This window comes from Anabrus simplex, chromosome 3, assembly GCF_040414725.1.
Source record: "Anabrus simplex isolate iqAnaSimp1 chromosome 3, ASM4041472v1, whole genome shotgun sequence".
In the NCBI taxonomy this organism is placed as follows: Eukaryota; Metazoa; Arthropoda; class Insecta; order Orthoptera; family Tettigoniidae; genus Anabrus; species Anabrus simplex.
Window position 1 is genome coordinate 409,114,580 of NC_090267.1, and position 22,797 is coordinate 409,137,376.

Below are 22,797 nucleotides of genomic sequence, written 5' to 3' on the forward strand. Positions count from 1 at the left end.
TATGCTTGTATGCCGTAAGCGCTGGTCTCTTGAGCTCGACTGCCATGCGGTGCTGCCTTCTGGCCGCGTGGACGGAACTATCTCTTGTCGTTCGTCAACTTGAATTCTGAACGACAATCACTTGAGTTTCAGTTGTTATTCTGCGATCGTTGTGGAGAAAAGACCAATCCTTGCTACTGCTGGTTAACGCTTAATCGAATTCTAATAAATCCAGAAGGAAGGAGGATGGAATACGATCCCAGCTGAACTATTCGCCGTCTGAGAAAAGGCCAGACACATCCTGGATTTTATTTATCTTAAGTTTATTTCCTACAAGACTGTAAGTAATTTGTTTGTTCTTCTGGGTCCCCGTGCTAAAGTTAGAAAATGAGTATAAGCCTAAAATGGAACTGTTACTAAATCGTTCCCTGTATGTGCACCTAAATTTGGTTGTGGATGTATATATTTTCCTCCAACCATAAGGAAGTGATTTTTAAGCAGTAATGTAATTGTGTTCCAGGTCACCATGATCTTGTAAGGTTTGGGGTTTTTCGATATAATTACTTGACAAACATTCAGGTCTGCTGACCTTTTCAAAATTGCTCAAACGTTATAAATGCTGTATTAAAAGTTGCATATTGTACGAAGTCATTAAGACAAGTACAACACATGTACGTGGTATTTATGAATCGGTTTCCTATGTTATGTAAATGGCGGTTTAATTTACTAGTTTCTTAATTATTGTTTTACCTACTAAAATACCACCAAACTGTAACGTAAGTTTAGGGCGTTGAAAACTGTTTCTTTTGATTAACTTACTTGTTTATGGCAACCATTTTCTTTCTGGGTTATGTGACCTTGTTGTCATGGTTACATTTCTTAAACTATTAGTGGGCGTGTACCCTGTTAATTATGACATTTGACGTGCGTTAACTCTGTTGGAATTTTATTTTTTTACGTTCGTTGATTGATTTTGTTGTGTACATTGTCTTGGTAATATGGTTGGTTACCTATTCATGTTGAATGAATCTTGGTGGACTTGTGCTTATGCTTTGGATATTTAGTAATTATTTCTTACGAGTATTAACTTTGTCCCGTAACATAAGTAACTTATTCTGATTATTTTGCTATTATGACGTTTCTTCTTTTGTGGAACTTATTAATGTGATACATCGTCTCTGGGTTATCTGTCCTAGCAACTAAAGACAGTTCATAAAGAAACTGTTTTCCGCTCAAACACTGCCGTCAAGTTTTCCGAAAATCATTGAAAATTTATTTTAACAATTTCTTTCCCTGATTAATACCAAATTAAAATATGAATTTAAATTTCATTATAATTGATTGTTAGTTGAAGGGGAACCTGTGTGTGAAATGATTGATGTTGTTTTCATCTTAAGGAAGATTTTCTTGTCTTATATTTCATTTTAATTTAAGTTTTCTTTCTTTCTTGTGGGAGTTAACACTATTTCAAACATTTTAAACTTCTTTTATTTAATTAAAGTTGGTCCTCTGAAACATGGTCTTGTTATTTGATCAGTATATTGAATTTCTGATTTCGCTGATTCGCCTGCCTCTGGGCCTACATCGTTTCCACATTTTAATGCAACTTGCTTTGGGGACTGTTACGGGAAGTGTGCTTGATGTGTTTGTTGTACTGTGCTGATTGGTCCCTGGTCACTGTTGCAGTGAATTACTTGGAAATACGCGGCAATTCAAGAGATAGTGATAGGAAATTCAAGAGCTACTTTTTAAAGCTGAAATTTCACAAACATAAGTGGGCTGAAACATACATGATCCATAATGACAAACGTATTGCATGAAAGGTGTGTTGCAAAACAAGACGTTACTGGCTGGTAAAAGAGATCAACTGCATCTGGGCAGTTAAAAGGACAGAATGTTTGGGAGATACATGAATTTGATGGTGTCAAAACATGTTTTCAGGCAGTGGAAGGAAATGAAGTTCATATAAAGTAGATATGTGATTAGTGATTGAAAATGAAGTGCTTACTGACAGGGACAGCTGGCAATTGTTTCATGTAGTGCAATATAACCAGTTTGCAATGAGGTAACAATTACTTAAAACCATCGGTAATGGGTCACAGTTCGAATTTCAGAACGTACACTAAGCAGAGAAGTTCATGTCAAGATTATCTGGAGAAGAGTAATCAGTACAAGACCATAGCTATCATCTGTGCACATCCAAGCACAGCTTCAATGGTCTAAATACCACAGGAGCTGAACAGCAAAGGACTAGAAATGCGTCCTCTGGTGTGAGGATTCTCATTTCAGTCTTTGCTTCAATAAAGCCAGAAAATGAGCGAACTTAAGACTGCACGAAGCCTTCCTTGCTGAGTGTGGTGGAGACAGGAATCTGGGATGTTTGGTGGGTATTATTAAGTGTACGGTTCAAAAGCACATTTAAGAATGTATAATCTAAATATCTAAGTTACTTAAGTTACTTATACAGCCCACTCCTGCAGTACTTGAAACAATAAAATCCAACTTGCCTCCTGTGTATGCTCTAGTGGTACATTCCAGCATGATATGCTTCAACATCTATCTACTAGCACCACAACATTGCACTGTGGAGACGGAGAGGTTAATTTGTTCCACTTGAACAAAGAATCTGCATATATTCCAGAGTTGGTCCTAATACAACTTAATCTTGACCATATCCTATGACGTAGGCCAAATCCATGAACTGTTGTCATGACTGACTGCATGTCACAAAATCCTGGAGAAACGAACAGTTTCTAATAGTGAGGTCATTGTTGGCTTAGGTTGAAGATCTCAGCAAACAACTCTATGCTACCTGCGGTGGAGATGTCTTGAATGTAGCCTGTTGAGGCATGCACCGGGTATGTCAACACAAACAGGAAGGGGTTGATTTAGACATAGCCTGTGGTACTTTAATTGGCATTATACCTGCAAAGGCATTAAGTTACAAAGATGGATAAACTTAATGATTCCAGAGATCAGCCAGAAAGTGATGTTAATTTGGACATCAATTTTCTGCATATGAGGGTTGTTTAGCCATACAGTATTCTGGTGCAGGGAGAACAAGGCCAATAGCTGAAGTGCAAAGAGTTCTAGCACTGGAACCCCCTGATGTTGTTTCTGATGGATGTTGTTTCATGACCTGAACTTTGCAGCAGTCTTCATCACATATCGTTTTGGGGTACTTCAAGTACACCGAATTGGTCAGATTTGTTGAGATTAATATTCCCTTGTAATAGTCAAGGTACTTAAGCCGCTCCAACAAGCTTCTTCTGGGTCTCATACCCTATGTTTTAATTTCAAATACTGTCTTGGCGTTCTCCTTTCCTCCATGTATCCCCTGCCTGTTGTAAGAGGTGACTGAAAGGGGAGCCCCTAAGCACCTAAGGGCTCTCACACAGGGAGAGTGAGTTGGCAACCATGGGACCCCTGGTCAAGTCTGGCATTGTTTCCTCTTATTTGTGCCAGGCTCCTCACATTTCTTACATGACCTCCCTTGTTGAATTCTTGTTCTCTTCTGACCCTAACAGTATTAAATTTGTGAGGCCTAGGGTGTAATTCATTTTCACATTCTTTGAGGCCCTTTCCTTTTTTTCGCTGATGTTTTCAATTTTCTAATAGTCGGATCTCTTCCATATTTACATCTGATCAGTTTGTACTTCTTCTTAAAACAGTATCACCACCAATGCTACCAGTATGGTAAGACAGAATAACAGAAAGAAGAATCGATATCACACATGAAAACACAAAAGAATAATGATAAAGTCCATATTTTCAAACACTGTAGTCTTCTTCTCATCAATACCACATCATTTTGATCTCAGCCTCCAGTGAGCTTGTTTCTGCTTCCCACCTACATCATGTCCGACTCGTTGGCTGAACGGTCAGCGGACTGGCCTTCGGTTCAGAGGGTTCCGGGTTCGAATCCCGGCCAGGTCGGGGATTTTAACCTTCATTGGTTAATTCCAATGGCTCGGGGGCTGGGTGTTTGTGCTGTCCCCAACATTCCTGCAACTCACATACCACACATAACACTATCCTCCACCACAATAACACGCAGTTACCTATCCATGGCAGATGCCGCCCACCCTCATCGGAGGGTCTGCCTTGCAAGGGCTGCACCCGGCTAGAAATAGCCAAACGAAATTATTATTACCTACATCATGAAGCATGGCTTCATGAAGCACACTCACTGAGACACTTATTCTTGAGAAATCTTCAATTTTGATTGTGAAGTTGAGTGAGAGAGAGAGAGAGCAAAAAAGTTGTAAACAAATGACAGAAGATACAGAAAACAGGACAATCACAAGAAAAGAGAATGGAATCTTTGAATCTGACAGATTTAATTATAGTATTTTCTCATATTTTATATTACAGAAAAAGCAAAGCATACAGGCCATGAAGGCTCTGGGAGGGGTGGAATGTAAAGGCTTCTACTACCCGTAACCTCGGCACTTGGTCCCTTGGCCTTTGCCCTCAGGAATTAACCTGGCATTCATTTTTAGTGTAGGCTGAGTGAACCTCAGCGCCATGTGCACCTCCGGAAGTAAAAATCTTGTTTCTTAAATTTTTTGACTTTGTCATTGGGAATCGAAGCCACGTCCTTCCGAGTGAACCGAGCATGCCTTTACTGCCTCGGCCAGGCAGCCCCCTCATATTTACGAAGGTGGATCAAATTTAAAATTGACCAAGCAACTGGCTGTGCGGTTTGGGTCATGTAGCTATCAGCTTGCATTCGGGAGATAGTGGGTTCGAAACCCCACTGTCAGCAGCCCTGAAGATGGTTTTCCGTGGATTCCCATTTTCACACCAGGCAAATGCTGGAGCTGTACCTTAATTAAGGTCACGTTTGCTTCCTTCCCACTTCTAGCCCTTTCCTATCTCATCGTCACTTTAATATCTACCTGTGTCGGCGCAACGTACAGCAGATTGTAAAAAAAAAAAAAAAGTTAAATGAGAATTATTCTTTAAACATTTTTATTTGCTGTTACAACTTAACCAAGGATACATCACTTTTCTAATCACCTGCTTTAGAAATGCGTTTAGCCCAGCATATTGGCAGCTTCTTGATGCTCTCAATGTGAAAAAGAGTGCAGTCATTACACAACCTAACTGTGCATGAAATCTTCCATGACCGGCATCATCCTCAAATTGTTTGTCTCCTAGTGCTTTCTGTGGTCCAAAGAGATTAAAATTGGTAGGGCAATATGTCTGAGCTGTAAGGAGGGTGATCGAGTGGTGTCCATCTAATTTCTTCCAATTTCTGGTGAGTGAGAGCTATAGTATGAGGGCAGACACTGTCGTGAAGGAGAATAACTTCTTGCATTAATTGGCTGCATTGTCTGGAGCTATAAGCAGTCTAAACTCACTCAAAAAGTCACAGTAATATGTTGCATTGATGGTGTGATGCCTGTGCAAGAATTCCATATCCAAAATGGATACCAGTCAGGAAACACATTCACAAGAACTTTGTCAGCTGACAGTCAAGTCTTAGTTTTCACTGGAGGTTCTTCATCGCCACTCCTTACTGGCTTGTTTTGATGTGGGCAAGTAGTGGTGTATCCAAGTTTCATCACAGGTGAAGATGTGATTAAAAAATGCATCCCCTTCATATCCAAACCTTGTTGAGTGCCATTCACTAACCTGCAGACATTTCAACTTGTGTTCTTCAGTCAAATGTTACGGGCCTACCAGGAGCACAATTTACAGTAGCCTAGTTTCTTTGTCATGATCGCTCAACAGCTTTCATAACTTAATCTGACCTGAGAAGCAATTTCAGAAACTGTGATATGTTAGTTGCCTTCAATGAGATCACGAATGGTATTAATGTTGTTTTTCCTAATGCTTGTACATGGACGATGATCATGGCTGACATTTTCAACCTATTCATGACCTTCATTAAGCTCCTTATGTTGAGGAAACACACGAGGCCTTGAAAGTGTTTGATAACCGAACTGTGTTATCAATCTCCTAAAAATTTCCACTGGTTTTACGCTTTTATTAGTGAGAAATTTGATGATGATGTGTTGCGTAGTCCTACCATGAACCTGCTTCTCAAACATTAAGAGCAGTATTAACGTATGGGTCTGTGAAGGCCAACTGCCCGCTATCCCCACTCCTGACATCCCCACCCATACCTCATAGAAGTCCCTGCCAACTCTCTTCAACATTACACACTCTGAACACGAAGTCTAGTTTAAATCTGATCCACCTTTGTATAATAAAAGCCTGTACTAGTGTATTTATACATACCCTTCTTATCCATTTTAACTTCCAGTTGGAGAGGTTCTAAAGTGCCTTCCTTATTTTTACCAAGGCCTTCACCAGGCCGCCAACCCATCTTCTGCAGTAAGGTCATACCCATTCCACCACTAACAGGTGTGGCCTCTTTTAACTGGTCCTAAGCAAACATGGAATACATAAATGCTATTACAAATTACAGACAAAGGTAGTTTCCAAATTTCAATATCAAACTTTTGTAGCTACAAGAAGAAAATTAATTTTGAAGCAGCTATGAATACATAAGAAAATAAACAAATACATGAATAGGATAAATGTAAGCTCATCTCCTGCACACACAAAAAAACTCTCAAATGAACACAAGTAGTTCATACTTATATTTATGTCCAAGCAAAAATATAATGAAAAATTCATTTAGTATTCATGGTTAAGATTTACAAAGTGTCTCCATATTGTTTAAAAAACTTCTCAAAAGTATATGCCTCTAAAAACTGATCTGCTAAAAACGCTGAAGTACAAAATTCATCAAATATTCGAGGCCAAACTCAAAGTTGATCAAAACTATTATCGTCTTCTTCTTCTTCTGTTTCTAGTATTCTTCTGAGTTAAGCCAGATCTCCATCCTTGCCTGCCTCTCCACCACTCTTTTCCTGCTTCCAATATTTCTTCTATCTTTCCTCCTCTCTTCTATATACTCTCCTCTACTGTATCCATCCAGCTCTTTCGTTGTGGTTTTTTCTTGTTGGTTTCTCTGTAAATACTTTCTTCTCCCATTCACATCATGTATCTGTAACATTTCAGCTCGCTTGTTTCTATCCCGTCCAGCAGTTTTGAAATTCCAATTCTCCTCCTCCTAATTTCTATATTTCTGATTCTATCTTTGCTTGTCTTCCTTACGATAACTCTGAGGAATTTCATCTCTGCTGAGAGAACTCTACTCTCATCTTGTTTTGTTACTGTCCATGTACTTGCTGCTATCAATATACAGGTTGAAACCAAAACTTCTTTGCATTTCCTTGGAACGTCTTGGTTCCATAATATATCCCTCACAGTCTGCTAAAAGCCATATGCTTGCTGTATTCTCTTTCCAATCTCCTCAGTTATCTTCCCATCTTCAGCGATTACACTTTCCAAGCATTTGAAACTTTTCACAACTTCTATTGGTTTTCCATTTACTTCAATCTTACCCTGTCCTACCTCTTGTCACCATTACTTGTTTACTCTTCTCCATGCCTATTCTCATTCCAAACTCTTCTATCACCTAATTTCACCCATTAACTTGTTCTTGTACTTCCATTTCATTTTCTTCCCACATCAATATGTCATCTGCAAACAGTAGGGCCTTTGCTGTTTTTCTTCCCGTCCTGTTTGACACTGTTGTGGATTTCATCCATGAACGTGATGATGAGTATGGGGAACAAACAGTACATTCCTCTCTTGCAGTCCTGTTTCCACATTAAACCATTTTCTTTCTCCTATCTTGGATTTTACAATACAACATATTTTAACATGGGTATGTTTTTGGAATGAGGTCTATCTGGAACTAGTGTCATCAATTTAGCGTAGACAGAAAACCAGGTAACCAGGCAACGAGTGTTCATCATCCATCTATACTAAGTCTTCGTCGTCTTCTTCCTCACATTATTACCGTGTGCCAGAATTCTGCCTTCTATGAACAGCAGGTACAAATGGCACAGTGTTTTAAATGTATTTTCATAAAACTGTGTGCTAAATCAGTGACCATTTTGTTGGATGTAAATCTTGAAGGGTGGGGCTGTTTTGTGACATGGCTTAGGAGATTCAGCTGACATATTGTTGGATATAGATCATGATGCTACAAATTTCTTTTTAATTATCAATGTGGGTGGTTGGAGGATCTTCTGGGACCTTTTTTCCTTCTATACCTCCCTAAATAGTGTACACAACCACTCTACTCCCACTAGGCCTGCTGCCTTATCGTCTGTGAAGTAATCTGATCTGTAGAGAATACTAGGCAACAACTAAAGAATCTGTACTCACTCTCTCATTTCCTAAGTCCAAAAACATAGCCATGATTCTATGCTTTTCTGTGTCGCAGAGAAATTTACATTTTAAAAAATTTTGTTTGTTTTTACAAAGCTTTTATCATTTGAACTTCTGTTCTGTCTACTTGATTTCTCCTCTGTACACTCCAAACCAGCTGCCTTGGTTCACTGTTATGAGAGTTGGAACTTAAATAGTGGCAACACTGCTGTGGAGATGCTCTGCAATGGAATCTAATATTGTCGCTGATAGCACACGCTAGTTACATACCTACCTTACCTCAGAGCAAATGGACTCGCCCTTCCCACATCACCTGCGTGCGCACAAGCGAGAGAAACAAAGTCACTTGTGAGCTAGCGGTCTAACGTAACGCCACTATGTTTTCCAAACAGGAACAACAGAGTTGGATCAAGATTAAATGTGCCCAAGGTCATACAGCATGACAGTGTCATCAAGGTCTTCAAGAGGCTTGTGGGGAATCTGCATTGCCTTACAGAACAGTGGCACATTGGGTAAAAGCCTTCAACGATGGTTGGCAAACTGTGGCGGACATTCATCAGGCAGGTCGTCCTACGAGCGTTACTGGACAGTAATAGAAACCAGACGATTCATGAGCTCACCCAAGAAACTGGATTAGAGCATACGACTGTGCTTCACATCCTGAAGGAACGCCTGGGCATGCAAAAAATTGCATCACGGTGGGTTACACATGATTTGACGGAAATGCACAAATGGTTGCGTTACTACACTGCTAACACGCACTTGGAGCACTATGAGCGCGAAGGAGAGACTTTCTTACGCCATATCATAACCCTGGATGACACATGGACCAAATCGTACAAGCCAAAACTGAAACGCCAATCGAACAAATGGCGTCATTATGGATCACTATGAACGACTGTGATGGTGTTATCCTAATGCATTACATTCCTCCACAGCAGACCATCAATGCACAGTATTACTGTTCATTTTTGGAGCACCACCTGCGACCAGCTCTGAGAAAGCAGCAGCAACTCTTTCTGCAGAATCCACCAATCATTTTACACGACAATGCTCGGGCACATACAGCGCAAGCTGTGGCTGATTTGTTCTGTCTATGGGACTGGGAAGTACTGTACCATCCACCATACTCCCAGGACTTAATTCCTTGTGACTTCAATTTGATTCTGAAGATGAAGGAACCACTTCGTGGCATTCATTTCAGAACTGTTGCAGAGATTCGACAGGCAGTAGACCGCTCCATTCGCACCATCAACAGAACAGGCTCTGCTAAAGGTATACTACGACCTCCACATAGCTGGCAACGGGTTATATACAACGCTGGTGACTACACTGAAGGACAGTCAAGGTTGCTAACATGTAACTCTTTTGTATCTGTTGTAAATAAATAGTTGCCACTATTTAAGTTCCAATCTTCATATATGCCTTCCCAATGTCCATGAACGTCATCAACAAATCTTTCCACAACTTCCATCTTTCCTTAGTGTGAAGATTGGGTCAAATGTTGATCTTTCTTTCCTAAAGCCATATTTCCATTTTCTTTTCTAATTTTATCCTCAATCTTCCTTCCAATATCATCTCAAATATCTTGAGAGAATATGAAATACAAGTGATTTCTCTGTAGATGTTACATCCCTTCTTATCACCTTTCTTGAATAACGCGATTATTACACCCTTACCTCAATCTCCTGGGACCTTTTTTCTTCCATTTCTCCCTAAGTACTCTACACAACCACTCTACTCCTACTGGGCCTGCTGCCTTATCATCTGTGTAGTAATCTGATCTACTCCAGGTGCTTTGCCACACTTCATTTTCGTTTCCTAGCTTGGATATGTTTTTCCCTTGTTCTTCTTCAACTATTCTTTCTTCATACTCCTTTTCAGCAGCTAGTTCTATTCAATAATTTTGAAAAATATGAGTATATCCTCTTTTCATGTCAAAATCTGTCCTGCTTCTGTCTTTACAAACATTCTATCCTCTCTAATTTTTAACCTCTTCTTTACCAACCATAAAACACTGTTTTACTTCCTTTAACATCTTCTAGCAAAGTATCTGTGAAATTTTCCCAGCATCTTTTTTTTCCCTACAGAACCTTTCAGCTACGGTAACTCTCTTGGGTTCTTTGCCTACATTTCTGTTTCCTTTCCACTTCCTCCAAGCCATTTGCTTCTCATTTATTGCATCCCTGTAGTCTGACCAGGGTGTCTTCTTTTCCCTCCTTTTGCCTGATACTCTACAACAATTGTCTGCTTCACATTTCAAAAACTCATGTTCAAAATGTGTCCATTCCTTTTCCATACTGCTTAACTCTCCTTTGGAAATCAATATTTTTTTCAGATTAAAACATTTTCCTCTCCTTTCCTTCTCCTTTAATATCTTTTTCTCATTCTTGTCTCTCTTAACTTTACTTTTTCACCAAGTATTAGTTTAGATACTACAATTTTATGATCTTCAAATTCATTGTTTTAGTCTTTCAATCTCCCTGTCCACACCTTGTTTTTTTTTTTCACTTTTCTTCTTTCTGAATCATGTATTTCCCATAATTAGACCATTTCTCATACAAAAGTCATTTAGAAAATCCACTTCCACATATCTCTTTCTATAAACAAAGGAAACAATTATTCCCTATTTAGTTTGTCTGTTTCTTCATGGGCATTCATGTCCTCAATTATTACCACTTCCTTATCTTTTGTCAACCTCTTTAGTTCTTCCAAAAACTCTTCTAGATAATCTACTACACAACCTGTCTGAGGTGCATGTAACTGTTTGAAATCCTTTGCTTCACTCTTAAATCCAAGTATCATTTTAAGTATTCTGTCACTAACTGGGTCAATTTGTTTCACTATTGTACTAGGCCTTCTCTCAGAACAACACCACACCATTTGTTGCCTTCACAACTCCACTCCAGTATAATCTACATCCTTTCTTCAATTCTTTCTGTCTTTTTTCCTTTCCACTTAGTCTCATTCAGTCCCATCATAGCAATAAAATATATTTATTTTCCATATGATCAGGCTGCTCCTAACATGGTGCCTCTTGCAGGATCCCTAACGTGGAAACAGACACTGTTTGATGGGTTTCAGTGTCATTTCCTATGCTGAGGAGACCATCACCTCTCCAAAGGGAACTCATCCACTGGTGGTCGTTGGCCCTTTCAGTGGGGTCAGGTTATTTATTGCCACCTGACACTGGGCATTGAGACAACTGGGTGTATGGCCTACTCCATTACCCTAATTGGAGGGTATGAAGTTGTACATCAGTATGTATATCTAGGCTCCTTACTATCCAATGCTGGTGGTTCCAAAAATGAAATAAAGCAAAGAATTGAAATAGCAAAGGTAGCAGAAGATCTGGAAAGATAATAAAACCACCATCAATACAAAAAAGAAGCTCGTTGAATCTCTAGTCTTCTCAGTCTTCTTGTATGGCGCAGAGACGTGGACCATCCTCAAACGTGATCGTGAACGGATAGAAAGCTTTGAAATGTGGCGCTGGAGGAAAATGTTAAGGATTCCTTGGACAGCTCATTGCATGAACACATCAATCCTGCAACAATTTCAGACAAAAGTTTGTCTATCGTGTAAGGTCTCTCAGCGGATCGTATGCTACTTTGGACATATAATGCGCCGAGATGGTAGTCTTCAAAAGCTGATTGTTGAGGGCAAAGTCCAGGGAACCAGACGAGGACGAGTACCAACGTGATGGACTGATATGGTGAACGGCCCCTTACAGAGTTCTCTCAGAGCAACCACATTGAAAGCTTTAGATAGGGAAGAATGGCGGTGTATGGTTCATTGGCTAGATGGCTGAATATTATGATAGTCACGATGCCTCAGTCATGAGGCAAAACGAAGAAGATTAAACGTTTATGTGAAACACAAAATTAATGTGAGACCGTTAGCGGCTTGTTGTCATCACTTTGAGCTACATTATTTGACACAAATTCAACACATAACACTAAGAATAATCAAATTATAAATCTAACAAATAATTTTTTGCATAAACTTAAAAAGCTAATATACAACTTATTCATAGTGTAATTTCTAGAGTTTTTCCCTGAATCAGCAAATTACTATTCTGCTTATATCAGATAAATCAAAGAAATGACAGCAGTTTCTATAGATACCCCAGTTTTTATGTACCTTAAAAATTCCAACAGTTCTTCACTTTCATTCATACTAGCCATTTAACCTCAACTACCAAGTGGTGGCCTGGTATCTCAAAAAATAGTACTGAACCATTCTATGAGCATCCAACTCACCTCTAACCCAGCAAGTTCCCAGGAATTACCATAAAGATTTTAATTCAAATATTGTTACATAAATAAGAGGAATAAAACTCTACAGAAAAGAGCATAAACACATGCAGAGTGAAAGAATTTGAAAACTCTTCTAGACCAATAATTCAACTGTAGAAATTATTGATTAAAACTAATTACTGGAAAATATTAAATAATCTGTGATATAAAATTACTTTCATTTATGTTGCTGAAAAGTAAAGGCTCCTCTCACTGGTATCAGATGTTTACTGAAGATTGTTATTAATTTTAAAGGGTTAACATTAAATTTAAACCAACAAGAATAAGTTTAGGATTTAAAGAGGTTAGGAAGAATACCCAGTTTTATCTATTCATATTCACTTCAAAATACAACTGAGGAGGAGAAGGAGAAGAAGAAGAAGCATGTTCAGGATACTGTTAATGTTAAATATTAAAACTCTGAATAAAGAACAATGTCAAGTAGCTGAAGTTTATAGAGAAAATCTCACAATAGCTCAGAAACTCAGAAAAACTTGGATGCAAGAGGCAGAAATCCTTTGAGGGATGTCTGCCTTTGTTAAGAGTTAATGAAAATGAAAATCCACAGCCTGTTCCCAGTCATTGGACAGGGTCAGGAATGGAATGAATGAAGCCCCCATCTAGCAGCGAGGATAGGAATTGTGCTGGCTGCCAAAGCCTGTCACACTCCTCTGGGGCAATGATTAATGAATGACAGATGAAATGAAATGATATTGGAGAGTGGTGTTGGAATGAAATATGACACGGAAAACCAGAGCACCCGGAGAAAAACCTGTTCCGCCTCCGCTTTGTCCAGTACAAATCTCACATGGAGTGACCAGGATTTGAATCATGGTACCCAGCTGTGAGAGCCCGGCACGCTGCCGCCTGAGCCACGGAGGCTCTGTTAAGAGTTATTAATTAGTAAATTTTTTTAACAATCTTGAAAATATTTACAGTCAAAATTACAAGTAATTTTATTTTTCTAGTTCAGATGACTTCAAATGACATTTTAGTGAAAGATATATTAGTCCTGAATTCACATAAACAGTCATAACTGAATATTAAGTGCAGTAATGTAGGTTAGGACTGGATATAAATCCTTCATATAATGTACACAGAACAATGACACTGTCCAACCCAGACAAAGAATGTAGTAGATATTCAAGAGACTGTGGGTACTTCAACTCCAAGACTGTCATAAAACATGTATTCTAAATATAAAAAATGTAAAAATATCTCAAGCTGACAAAACAATGTTTTAGTAGTATTTTGTATGAGCCGTTATCTTCAATATTGTACAAAGCTTAAGAGGAGTTGTTTGAGTTCTGGTTTCTCGGTCATGGAATGTCAAAACTGACCCATAGGCACCCTAAATAGAGATGAATTATAATGCCTGCACACAGTAGCTCAGGCCTCAGATTATGAATACTTTTACAATTATTTAATGTAAGACTTAAGTTTTATTATTCACTACCCTGCCTATAGTTCTTGAGATGGGCGTATTTGCTTACACGAGAGTAGCAGCATAAGTCATGGATAGCAACTATTTTTTCCCCACACATTTGCACATTGCTACCATACAACGGTCAAATGTTCTGGAAAGCATGACAGTCATAGTACATTGACATAACATGAGATAGCAGTGCACTGGACAGGTACCACGCACAGGGCAATGGGATTGCAGTAGCGAGTCAGGCTCAGTGCAGAATGGATGTGACAAGGCAAGAACAGCATATGTACATCAAATTGGCCATTCACCTGGGTCGCAAAGTCAAAGAATGTCATAGTAGCCATGGGGAATAATGCCCATACCACTGCAAGATGGACAGCAGCTTTTCAGCATGGAAATAAAACAAGCAGCGACATGCAACAGTCCGGAAGACCTGTTAGTGTCCAGACTGATGTGTTACGTGCAGTAATTACCCAGCGCATGGAAGTGGACAGAAGATGGACACTACTTGAGTTACAAGCCGAAACAGGTATCGAAAAATGAACCATCCACAAAACTTTATGGGAAGATCTTCAACTGCATAAAATTGCAAAAGGTGATTGTCATGTCCACTCAATGATATGCAAAAGTAAACACGGTATGCCATATGCTCTAAACACTTGATAGGCTACCAGCAGGAAGGCGAGTCAATGCTGGAGAGAAAAGTAACCATGGATGAATTTTGCACCAGAGCATATGAACCAGAGCTCAAACAACAGTCTGCAGAATGGCGACAAGCAGGATCACCTCAAAACCCTTCCACGTGAAGTTGATGGTCACTGTAGTTTACAACCTTAGAGGTGTGATTACATGTCACTTTATTCTACATGACACAATGGTGACAGCAACGTACTGCAGAACCTTCCTGCAGACAGTTACCTCATGCCATTAAGGACATATGCCTGGATCTTCTCTAAAATGTCATCCTTCTCCATGACAATGCCAGACTGTATGTAGCAGGGACTGTACAGAGGCAACTTCAGCACTGGAGGTGGGAAGTACTGCAATACCTGCCATACTCACCGGACATGTTTCCATGCAATTTTGACCTCATTCTTGTAATATTAATTCAGTTCATTTTAATAAAATAAACATTTGAATTGAACCAAACGTCGTCAACCACTACTTGTTTCCGAGAATATTTTTTTCTCCTGTGATTCATCTTAAAGTCTGTTGGCTCTGTGGAGGTGTCGCTGATGACTGATCAATCCAATCTTCGCATGAAACATGTGGCCACACAGGTCATATCTAAAGGTGGGTGGAGGATGCAGTTTGATCTGACGTAGTTTCTGCTTTTCATGGGTTTCAATTTCTCGTCTGCAACATGCTTGCTCAAACAGTGAGACACCTTCTGCAGTAGCTTTGCGCCAAAGAACACGGTTTTGTGCAGTTGTTGTCCAGGTGTTAGCATTTATGTTGGTACTATTCATAGTCTTCTTAAGCTGATTACATATAAACTAATTTCTCCCTCTTTCCTTTCTTTTACGCCATGCAGCAAAACAAACGGCACTGAAATTACTGCTTATCTGCAATGCAGTCAACATATAACTAGCAATGAAGTATTTATTGTATATAATAGTTTGAGGGTGTTAATTTCATTTTCTAAATTTAAAGAAACTGTGAGAAATACAAGCCTCCTGTTTATAGTACCGTAATGAGCAATAATTCTAGCATTGAAGGGACTAAAGAACATTATTGCATTCTGATTATTTATTTAAAGAGTGGATTCAATCAACAGGAATGTCTGAAGAAGTAATTACAGACAGCCTATCCAAACAGTGTTTATTTACACATTACAGTTTATGCCTAGTTGGCAGAGTTATGACTAGAATAGCTATGAAAAATTACGCACAAATAGGAAGTCCAACAACAGCAGTCATGGAGGAAAATGTAATTTGTGTAGAAATCATTGTGAACAATGATCTATTTATTACTTAAGGGGATACAGAAGAGAAAATTCCATGACAACGCCCAGCACACACAGCTAAAAACATACGGTAATGAAAGTTCTGAAAGAAATTCTCTAGCATACTTCGCAGAAATTTAATTCCTGCTCCCTGTTTTCTACTTTCATTCCTCCTTTGTAACTGGCCTGGTCTTGTCCGCATATGCCATAGGTATGCTATATACCCGTATATTAGGCTGGGTATCCCATTAAAGTAATTGAGTAAGACCAAACACCCAGTGACTCAACACAGAGTATCAAGCGGCAATAAATAACTCGACTCCCTAAAGGGGCCAACGGTTTCGGGTGGTTTTAGATGGGGTGATGGTTCCCTTGTGGAGGAAATGACACTGGAAGCCATCACATGTTTGGTCCAGCAGCAAAGCGGGCAGAGGAGGAACTTATTACTATTGTGGTTTCCATCGGGCGTAGAGGAAGGATAGGTAATGCCAGATGAACTGACTATCAGGAAAGGTATTAGGGTTGTTTGATGTCTCCAGTGATATTCTGTGCACACGTACAAGCAGCACTGAATGAACTTCAAAAATAAGTCAGTGTAGGAGTTAAGACCCGAGGTGAAAAATTTCATATGATGAGGTATGCTGATGATATAGCAATAACAACAGAAAATGAAAATGACCTCAAGTTAGTTCTGTCGAATATGGAAGTCATATTCGACAATTACTTTGTGAAAATTAATGCCAGTAAAACTAAGCTAATGGTCTTTCACAAAAAAGAGATACTGGCAATAGATTTAACATTAAAAACCATGATCTTAAAGAGGTGAACAACTTTTGTTATCTACGCACTAAATTTACTTCTGATGGAAGAAGTAAGGCTGATACCAATAGTCTAAACATGCAGGCCAGAAAAGCATTCTTCAAAAGTTAAAGTATCCAAACATGCAAAAGCTTGTGCATTAGGGTCAGGAAAGAAATCCTTAAAACATACATGTTGAGCATAGCTTTGTACGGATGTGAGACTTGGACAGTGAGAAAATATGAAAAATGCAGGACTGAAGCTTTCGACCTCTGGTGCTATAGATTCATAATTAAGTATTTATTTATTTATTTATTTTATGTAATCTGGTGCTATAGGCGAATAATCAAATTTAGCTGGACAAAACAGATGACAAATGAACAAGTCCTGATGCAAATTCAAGAAGAACAGAGCCGGTATAAAAACACAGTCCAACAAAGGTGCGGCCTAATAGGACATATACATGAAGCATGGAGGGATCTTACTGACCATACTAAAGATCAACACAAAGGAAAAAAGAGTAGAGAAAGACCAAGATCATCTTACAAGGTGTGGCTAAAAAATAACTGGATTGACTTTTTTCCCAACTCCTTATGGTCTTAGCAACGATGACTCCAGCAGGCAAGTGTAACCTGCTTTCCCCTTCATTCATCCTCCAACTCTTGCTGACATGGAACCAAAAATATCTAATAATGCACCTGTGACCTCATCAGCATGTGGGAAAAGCAGCAGAGAAGATAGGATTTCTTTGAACTATTCAGATTTGCACAACAAACATACGATATAAAAACAGTGTTTGGCACCGTCACTAAAATTGCTCACAGTCTGGGTAAAAACAAGGACACATTGTCCCCACTTTTACATCCTGGGGTATACGAAATTCCCTGTACTTGTGGTAAGGTATACATTGGCCAAACATGCCGTTGATACTCGTATCAAAGAACATGAACATAATATTCGTCCCAACCAGCCAGACAAATCAGCAATAGCTGAGCATGCTCTATCGTCGGGTCATGATGTCATGTTCCAAGATGCTCGAGCTCTTACTCAAACAAGATGCTACAGGTCCAGGATTATATGGGAAGCTGTGGAAATGCATGGAAATCCTAACAATTTCAACAGGGACACTGGCTATCAATTAAGTAATACCTGGTTGCCAGCCATTAAGGATTTACGTAGGTAGTTCCCTTCCCTGTCCCTTCACTATTGTTATTTTGTTTCGTTGTTTTCCAAATTCATGCGTTCCTCATCGCCAGATGTTTAATTCCAGACTCGTGTCAATGTCATACCTTCATTTGTGCATACACCTATTATGTGACCCTCTCAGACTGATTCTGATGGTTCCGTCAGCTTCCGCTTCAAACGGTAGCGCTGTTCCGTGTTTGAGGAGCCATCTGGTGACAAATGAACGTACCATTTCCACTTCTATTGAATGACGTCTAAATTCAAAGCTCATTGTTTTAGAAGCCTTTCTCGAGGACAGTCGAGATTTTCTTCTGATGACGCAGAGCATAGTTCTCTGTGAAACGTAACGAATTTCACCTTATTTTCGTGGCATGGCATAAGCCCAAAAGCCTATACCATGTCAATAAAAATATTTGTAAGTATGACGTTCATTTTGTATCCATCCAAGAGACCATATTTAATAAGGAAGCATATTTTGCAGTTGTTGGTTAATATTTTTTAAAATATGGATATCCATACTATACAAATAAAACAAACCATGGTAAATTGATCAAAGACATACAGTATTATATAATTCATATTTTTATTCATAGAGAAATATCCTCGCTGCTAGATGGGGGCTTCATCAATTCCATTCCTGACCCGGTCGGATGACTGGAAACAGGCTGTGGATTTTCATTTTCATTCGTAGAGAAATGTGGTCAGTTCCTGAACATACTTCTTGTTAACTAAAAGGCATACATTTAAGATCTACTCACCCTGTTTGATAAACACTGTTTCAATTCAACAATACCTTAGAGTTAATTACCGATAGCACTTGGTCACCATTTTCTCAAATACCATACATTCATCATAAACTCAAAACTGCATGACTGCTTAAAATAAAAAGAATGGATTTATTAAATGAAAACTACATTTAGACTAACATTAGTAGTAAAATATAAATCAAAAAATCCCTTTCCCATGCACCATATGTCCTGTAATTGGCCTTGAAAGAAATACAAAGAAACTGGACAGGTGCCTCAAATTCAACTTAATTTAATTAAAATTAAAATAAATCAAATTAAAATGAATATATCAGAAATAACACATCCTAAAGAAAAATAAAATTCCTTCTTGACCACCATTTTCTTTGTAATTCAACGGCCCATTACCTTCTGTCCAAAGTTTACTCACCGCCACTGCTCACATTTTCGCTAAGGAAGATAGTTCCCGTCACGCAGCTCTTTCACTTTCCGACTCACTGTGACTTTGCTAGATGCCTGCAACAAATTCTCAGGTGTGTGGTAGCTTCGCATAGCTAAGACTACAAAGAAGATGCGAGTTGGCTGCTTCATATGCTGCATTAGGCCCAAGATACGTGTGGCTCAAAATAATACTGTATTTTCATTTAGCAATATTAATTTTATCTTTTTATAGATATATATACTGCAATATGAAAGCAATTTTCTGCCAACATGCATATGAAATTTAACCTATATACTATATAGGAAAATAAAAAGGTAAATAAATACTAAATTACACTGTAAATTAAGAGAAATGAGGTGAAACCAACTACTGTATGTACCTCCAAATGTAAGAATCTAGTTAAGGATCAACTAATCTGATTGTAATGATGTAACAAACACTTCCAGCAGATTTAAACTGCTTTGAATTTTGGCACTGAACCCCATATTAAATACTTAGTTATCTAATATTTTAAGATTTAGAAGAGGGAAGAGAGCATACTGTTCTAAAAGTCATACATTTATAAGTATTACAGAAAGTTTGCTTTATTCCAGGAATGCGTTATGATAAATACACTCTGAGTTATGCTCTATTTATTTCTTGGTACCCTCACTGGTATTTAATAGCCTTTTCATAAACACAGTTAAACAATTTCTTAGATAGCAATAGATTTGAAAAAATGACCTCTTTGATAAAAACCTTTTACATTTACAACAGCCATGGGGTTATTCAGTAATTCAATAAATAAGAGGCAAAAAGTCTGGTTTGCTATACATGCATCTGAAAACACAGTATGTCTATTATATAGCCTTATGTTCATAGCAAAACAAACCAAATATATATCATGAAGATAGACAGCACCAATGAGATAGAAAAACTGAGGAAAATTAACGGTTATTACCATTTTAAAATGTAGAATTTAAAAAATGTGAAATTACCAGCACTTGGCCCCTGTGTAGCAGTAGCCCACTGTTATACTGGGGTGAAACGCTGGTACAGTGCAGCAGTAGCTTAAATGTTTTTAACATTTGCAATTGATGAAATTAAATTATGGTTTCCTTCTGGGAACTTAATTTTTTATATAAAGGTCTAAGGGAGGCACATGCTTCCCCTAGTGCACTGTCACTGCATTGTCCTACTTGAAGCTTGCAGTGGTGTCTCAACGGTGCACTAGTTGCCAGCGTCTTGGAAAGGTGTAGCAATCCAAAACTGACCCAGGTGAAACGCTGGTAATTTCACAATTGAAAAGGCCTAAAGAGCTTAAATGCTTTTTAAAGCTAATGATGTTGCAATATCTCAACATGTTGTGTAAGTCTGTAGATTGTGATGATGTTACTTGGTTATATCATACTGTTGGATTTTGGTTTGTAAAAAGTTGTTCGCATTAATTTCAGTATGAATGACCTTCGTATAATTCTCAAGTCTGAAAGTCAAATTATAACTCCAAAAACAAATAAAGAAGCAAGCTTGTAGTTTACATGATATGATTAGAGGAATGGGACCTCAGTTTTATGTAGAATTTGAACCATAGAGACAAGATTTTTCATTCCAAAAAGCCCACAAACATTGGTGGGGTTTTGAATTGCAGTCACCTTGGTAAGAAGCCTGTGATAATGAGACTTGGCCATCATGCCTTTTCAAACATCAAAAGCAGTAATTTTCAGTCAAGACATTTAACATGTCTGCTCTTCAATGAATAAAGAGATGAAAATCACTGTGATTCTCTCTTAACAAGACCACTGCAAAAGGTACTAAAGACTGTAAACAAATAAAAAGTAAGGCTGAGGTTAGATTACAACAGAAAAAGCAAAATAACAAATCATACAGCCACAATAGCAGAGCCAAATGAAAACATAAGAGAATAGCACCTCAAGGTCAAAGAAAAATAATTAAGCATAATCTTACATGCTGATACATATACATGAAATGCCAAATTTGTAAGTTCAAAGTAAGCAACAAAAAATATTACAGATTATACTGAATGTTCTACATTTTAGCTAGTTACCTACATGCTTTGCTTGTTGTCACAGCTCCTCATAAGCGTTATGAATGAAATGATCCAGACAGTCCAGGAGAAAGAAAAAAAATGTAAATGCAATTAGTGTTCACAGATGATGTTGTGGGGTGAGACAGATGAGGTAAAACAACGATTAATTCAGCTGACAACAAGAATTTTGTACGAAATTAGTAGCAGGGTGAAAGCAGCTGTATCCTTCAACAGGTCTGTTTCCAAACTAGTACGAGACAAAAGCTTTTCTCAAAAAGCAAATTGGTACTTCACAAGACCTATAACTTACTTGTTACCAATTCTGACCTATAGATTGGAAGCTACAATGCTGACCAGTGGGGACAAAGTCAAAGTTCTTTAGATTGAATGAACAGAAGGTCAGAAGGGGAAAAATAAAAAATTGTGCTTGATATTCTAGAAGAATCACAACTGAAATGATATGGCCACGCTATGAGAATAGAATCAATAAGAGTGCCCAAGGCTTACTTTGAAAGAAATATTACCAGGGGAAGACTGCAAGGCAGACCTAGAAATGGCTAGATGAACCAGAAGACAGAAAAGGACCTGGCCAGGAGCAGTCCAAAATAGGAGAAGTTACTGGAGAAGAAGTGGTGGCACGATAGAAGTTTATGGAGGAGGCTTGTTCAATCCTACACCCAGTCTACTGGAGAGGAGAATCAATGATGATGATGATGAGAGAAAATAAAATGGGTAAGCCGAAGTACACAAGAACCTCGTTTATCTGGATTAAGTGGGACCAGAACTGATCCAGATTATCGAAAATCCAGATAATCTGGAAAAACTAAAGTAACAAATACAATACATGTTACATAATCTATTAACATAAGTTGTACAGTAATACCTTTTTTCAATTGTACAAAAAAATATAAGAACACTTTTTGTACAATTACAACTCTGTTTTATGCACTAAAATAATGTGCAAGTTTTTTCTAATTTACATTTATATAGCGTTTGCGCACAGCACAATCATGAAGATGTTTCACTAACAACAGTTCTGCCAGTGTGGTTTCAGTCAAGGATTCTAAATAGGCTATCAGTTTGTCCAGCTGCATTGCGGCCTCTATATGAGTCATTGTTTCTTCTGATGGAGTGCCGGTTTCATTTTCAAATTCACCATCAGTGAATTAATAGTGCGTTGCATTCAGAAGAGCGTGGGTTTGAATCCCACCTCGGCCGTCCTGGGAATGGTTTTCCATGGTTTCCCTTCTCAATTCCAGGAGAACGCCGGGATGGTACATTTGATAGTCTGTGGACGAATTACTTCCAGTTCCTGTCCTTAACTATCCTTGGCGGAAAAGATATTTAAGAAGAGTCAACGCCGTAAAAGAAATATTGTACAAGGAAAAATATTTTTATTATTTTCGATCCGGATAAACCAGAGATCCAGATTAATGAGGGCCGGATAAACGAGGTTCTTGTGTACAGTAATATCAGTACTGTACTTCAATTTGGTCTCAATGAAATGAAACGAAGGAAGTCTTTGTGGATATACACATGTGTACACCCAATGCAAATATTCCTTTCATTTTAGGTGACCACTGAAAGATGACAAACTTTTCAAAGCAGTGACTGGTGTTCATACAGGGCAAGTTGCACCGGGGCTGGCATCCTTCCTGGATGCAGCATGTTGGTAAACAACAGCAGG

At 38.5% G+C, this 22,797-nt stretch overlaps 1 protein-coding gene across 5 annotated transcripts in view; it reads right to left on the reverse strand.

Annotated features, from left to right (window-relative positions):
- The window catches only part of LOC136866438 (protein Son), a 372,657-nt gene that overhangs the window by 56,551 nt on the left and 293,309 nt on the right, over positions 1 to 22,797 (reverse strand). For 3 of the 5 annotated variants that reach the window (XM_067143378.2, XM_067143379.2, XM_067143377.2), the window contains one exon: positions 6,229 to 6,376. The exons of 1 other annotated variant lie outside the window; for it this stretch is intronic. In XM_067143378.2, coding sequence (XP_066999479.2) covers positions 6,229 to 6,376 — 148 coding nt within the window. Of the gene's footprint in view, positions 1 to 6,228; positions 6,377 to 19,072; positions 19,159 to 22,797 lie in introns of those variants that run through there. One more of the 5 variants, XM_067143381.2, reaches the window with a different exon arrangement.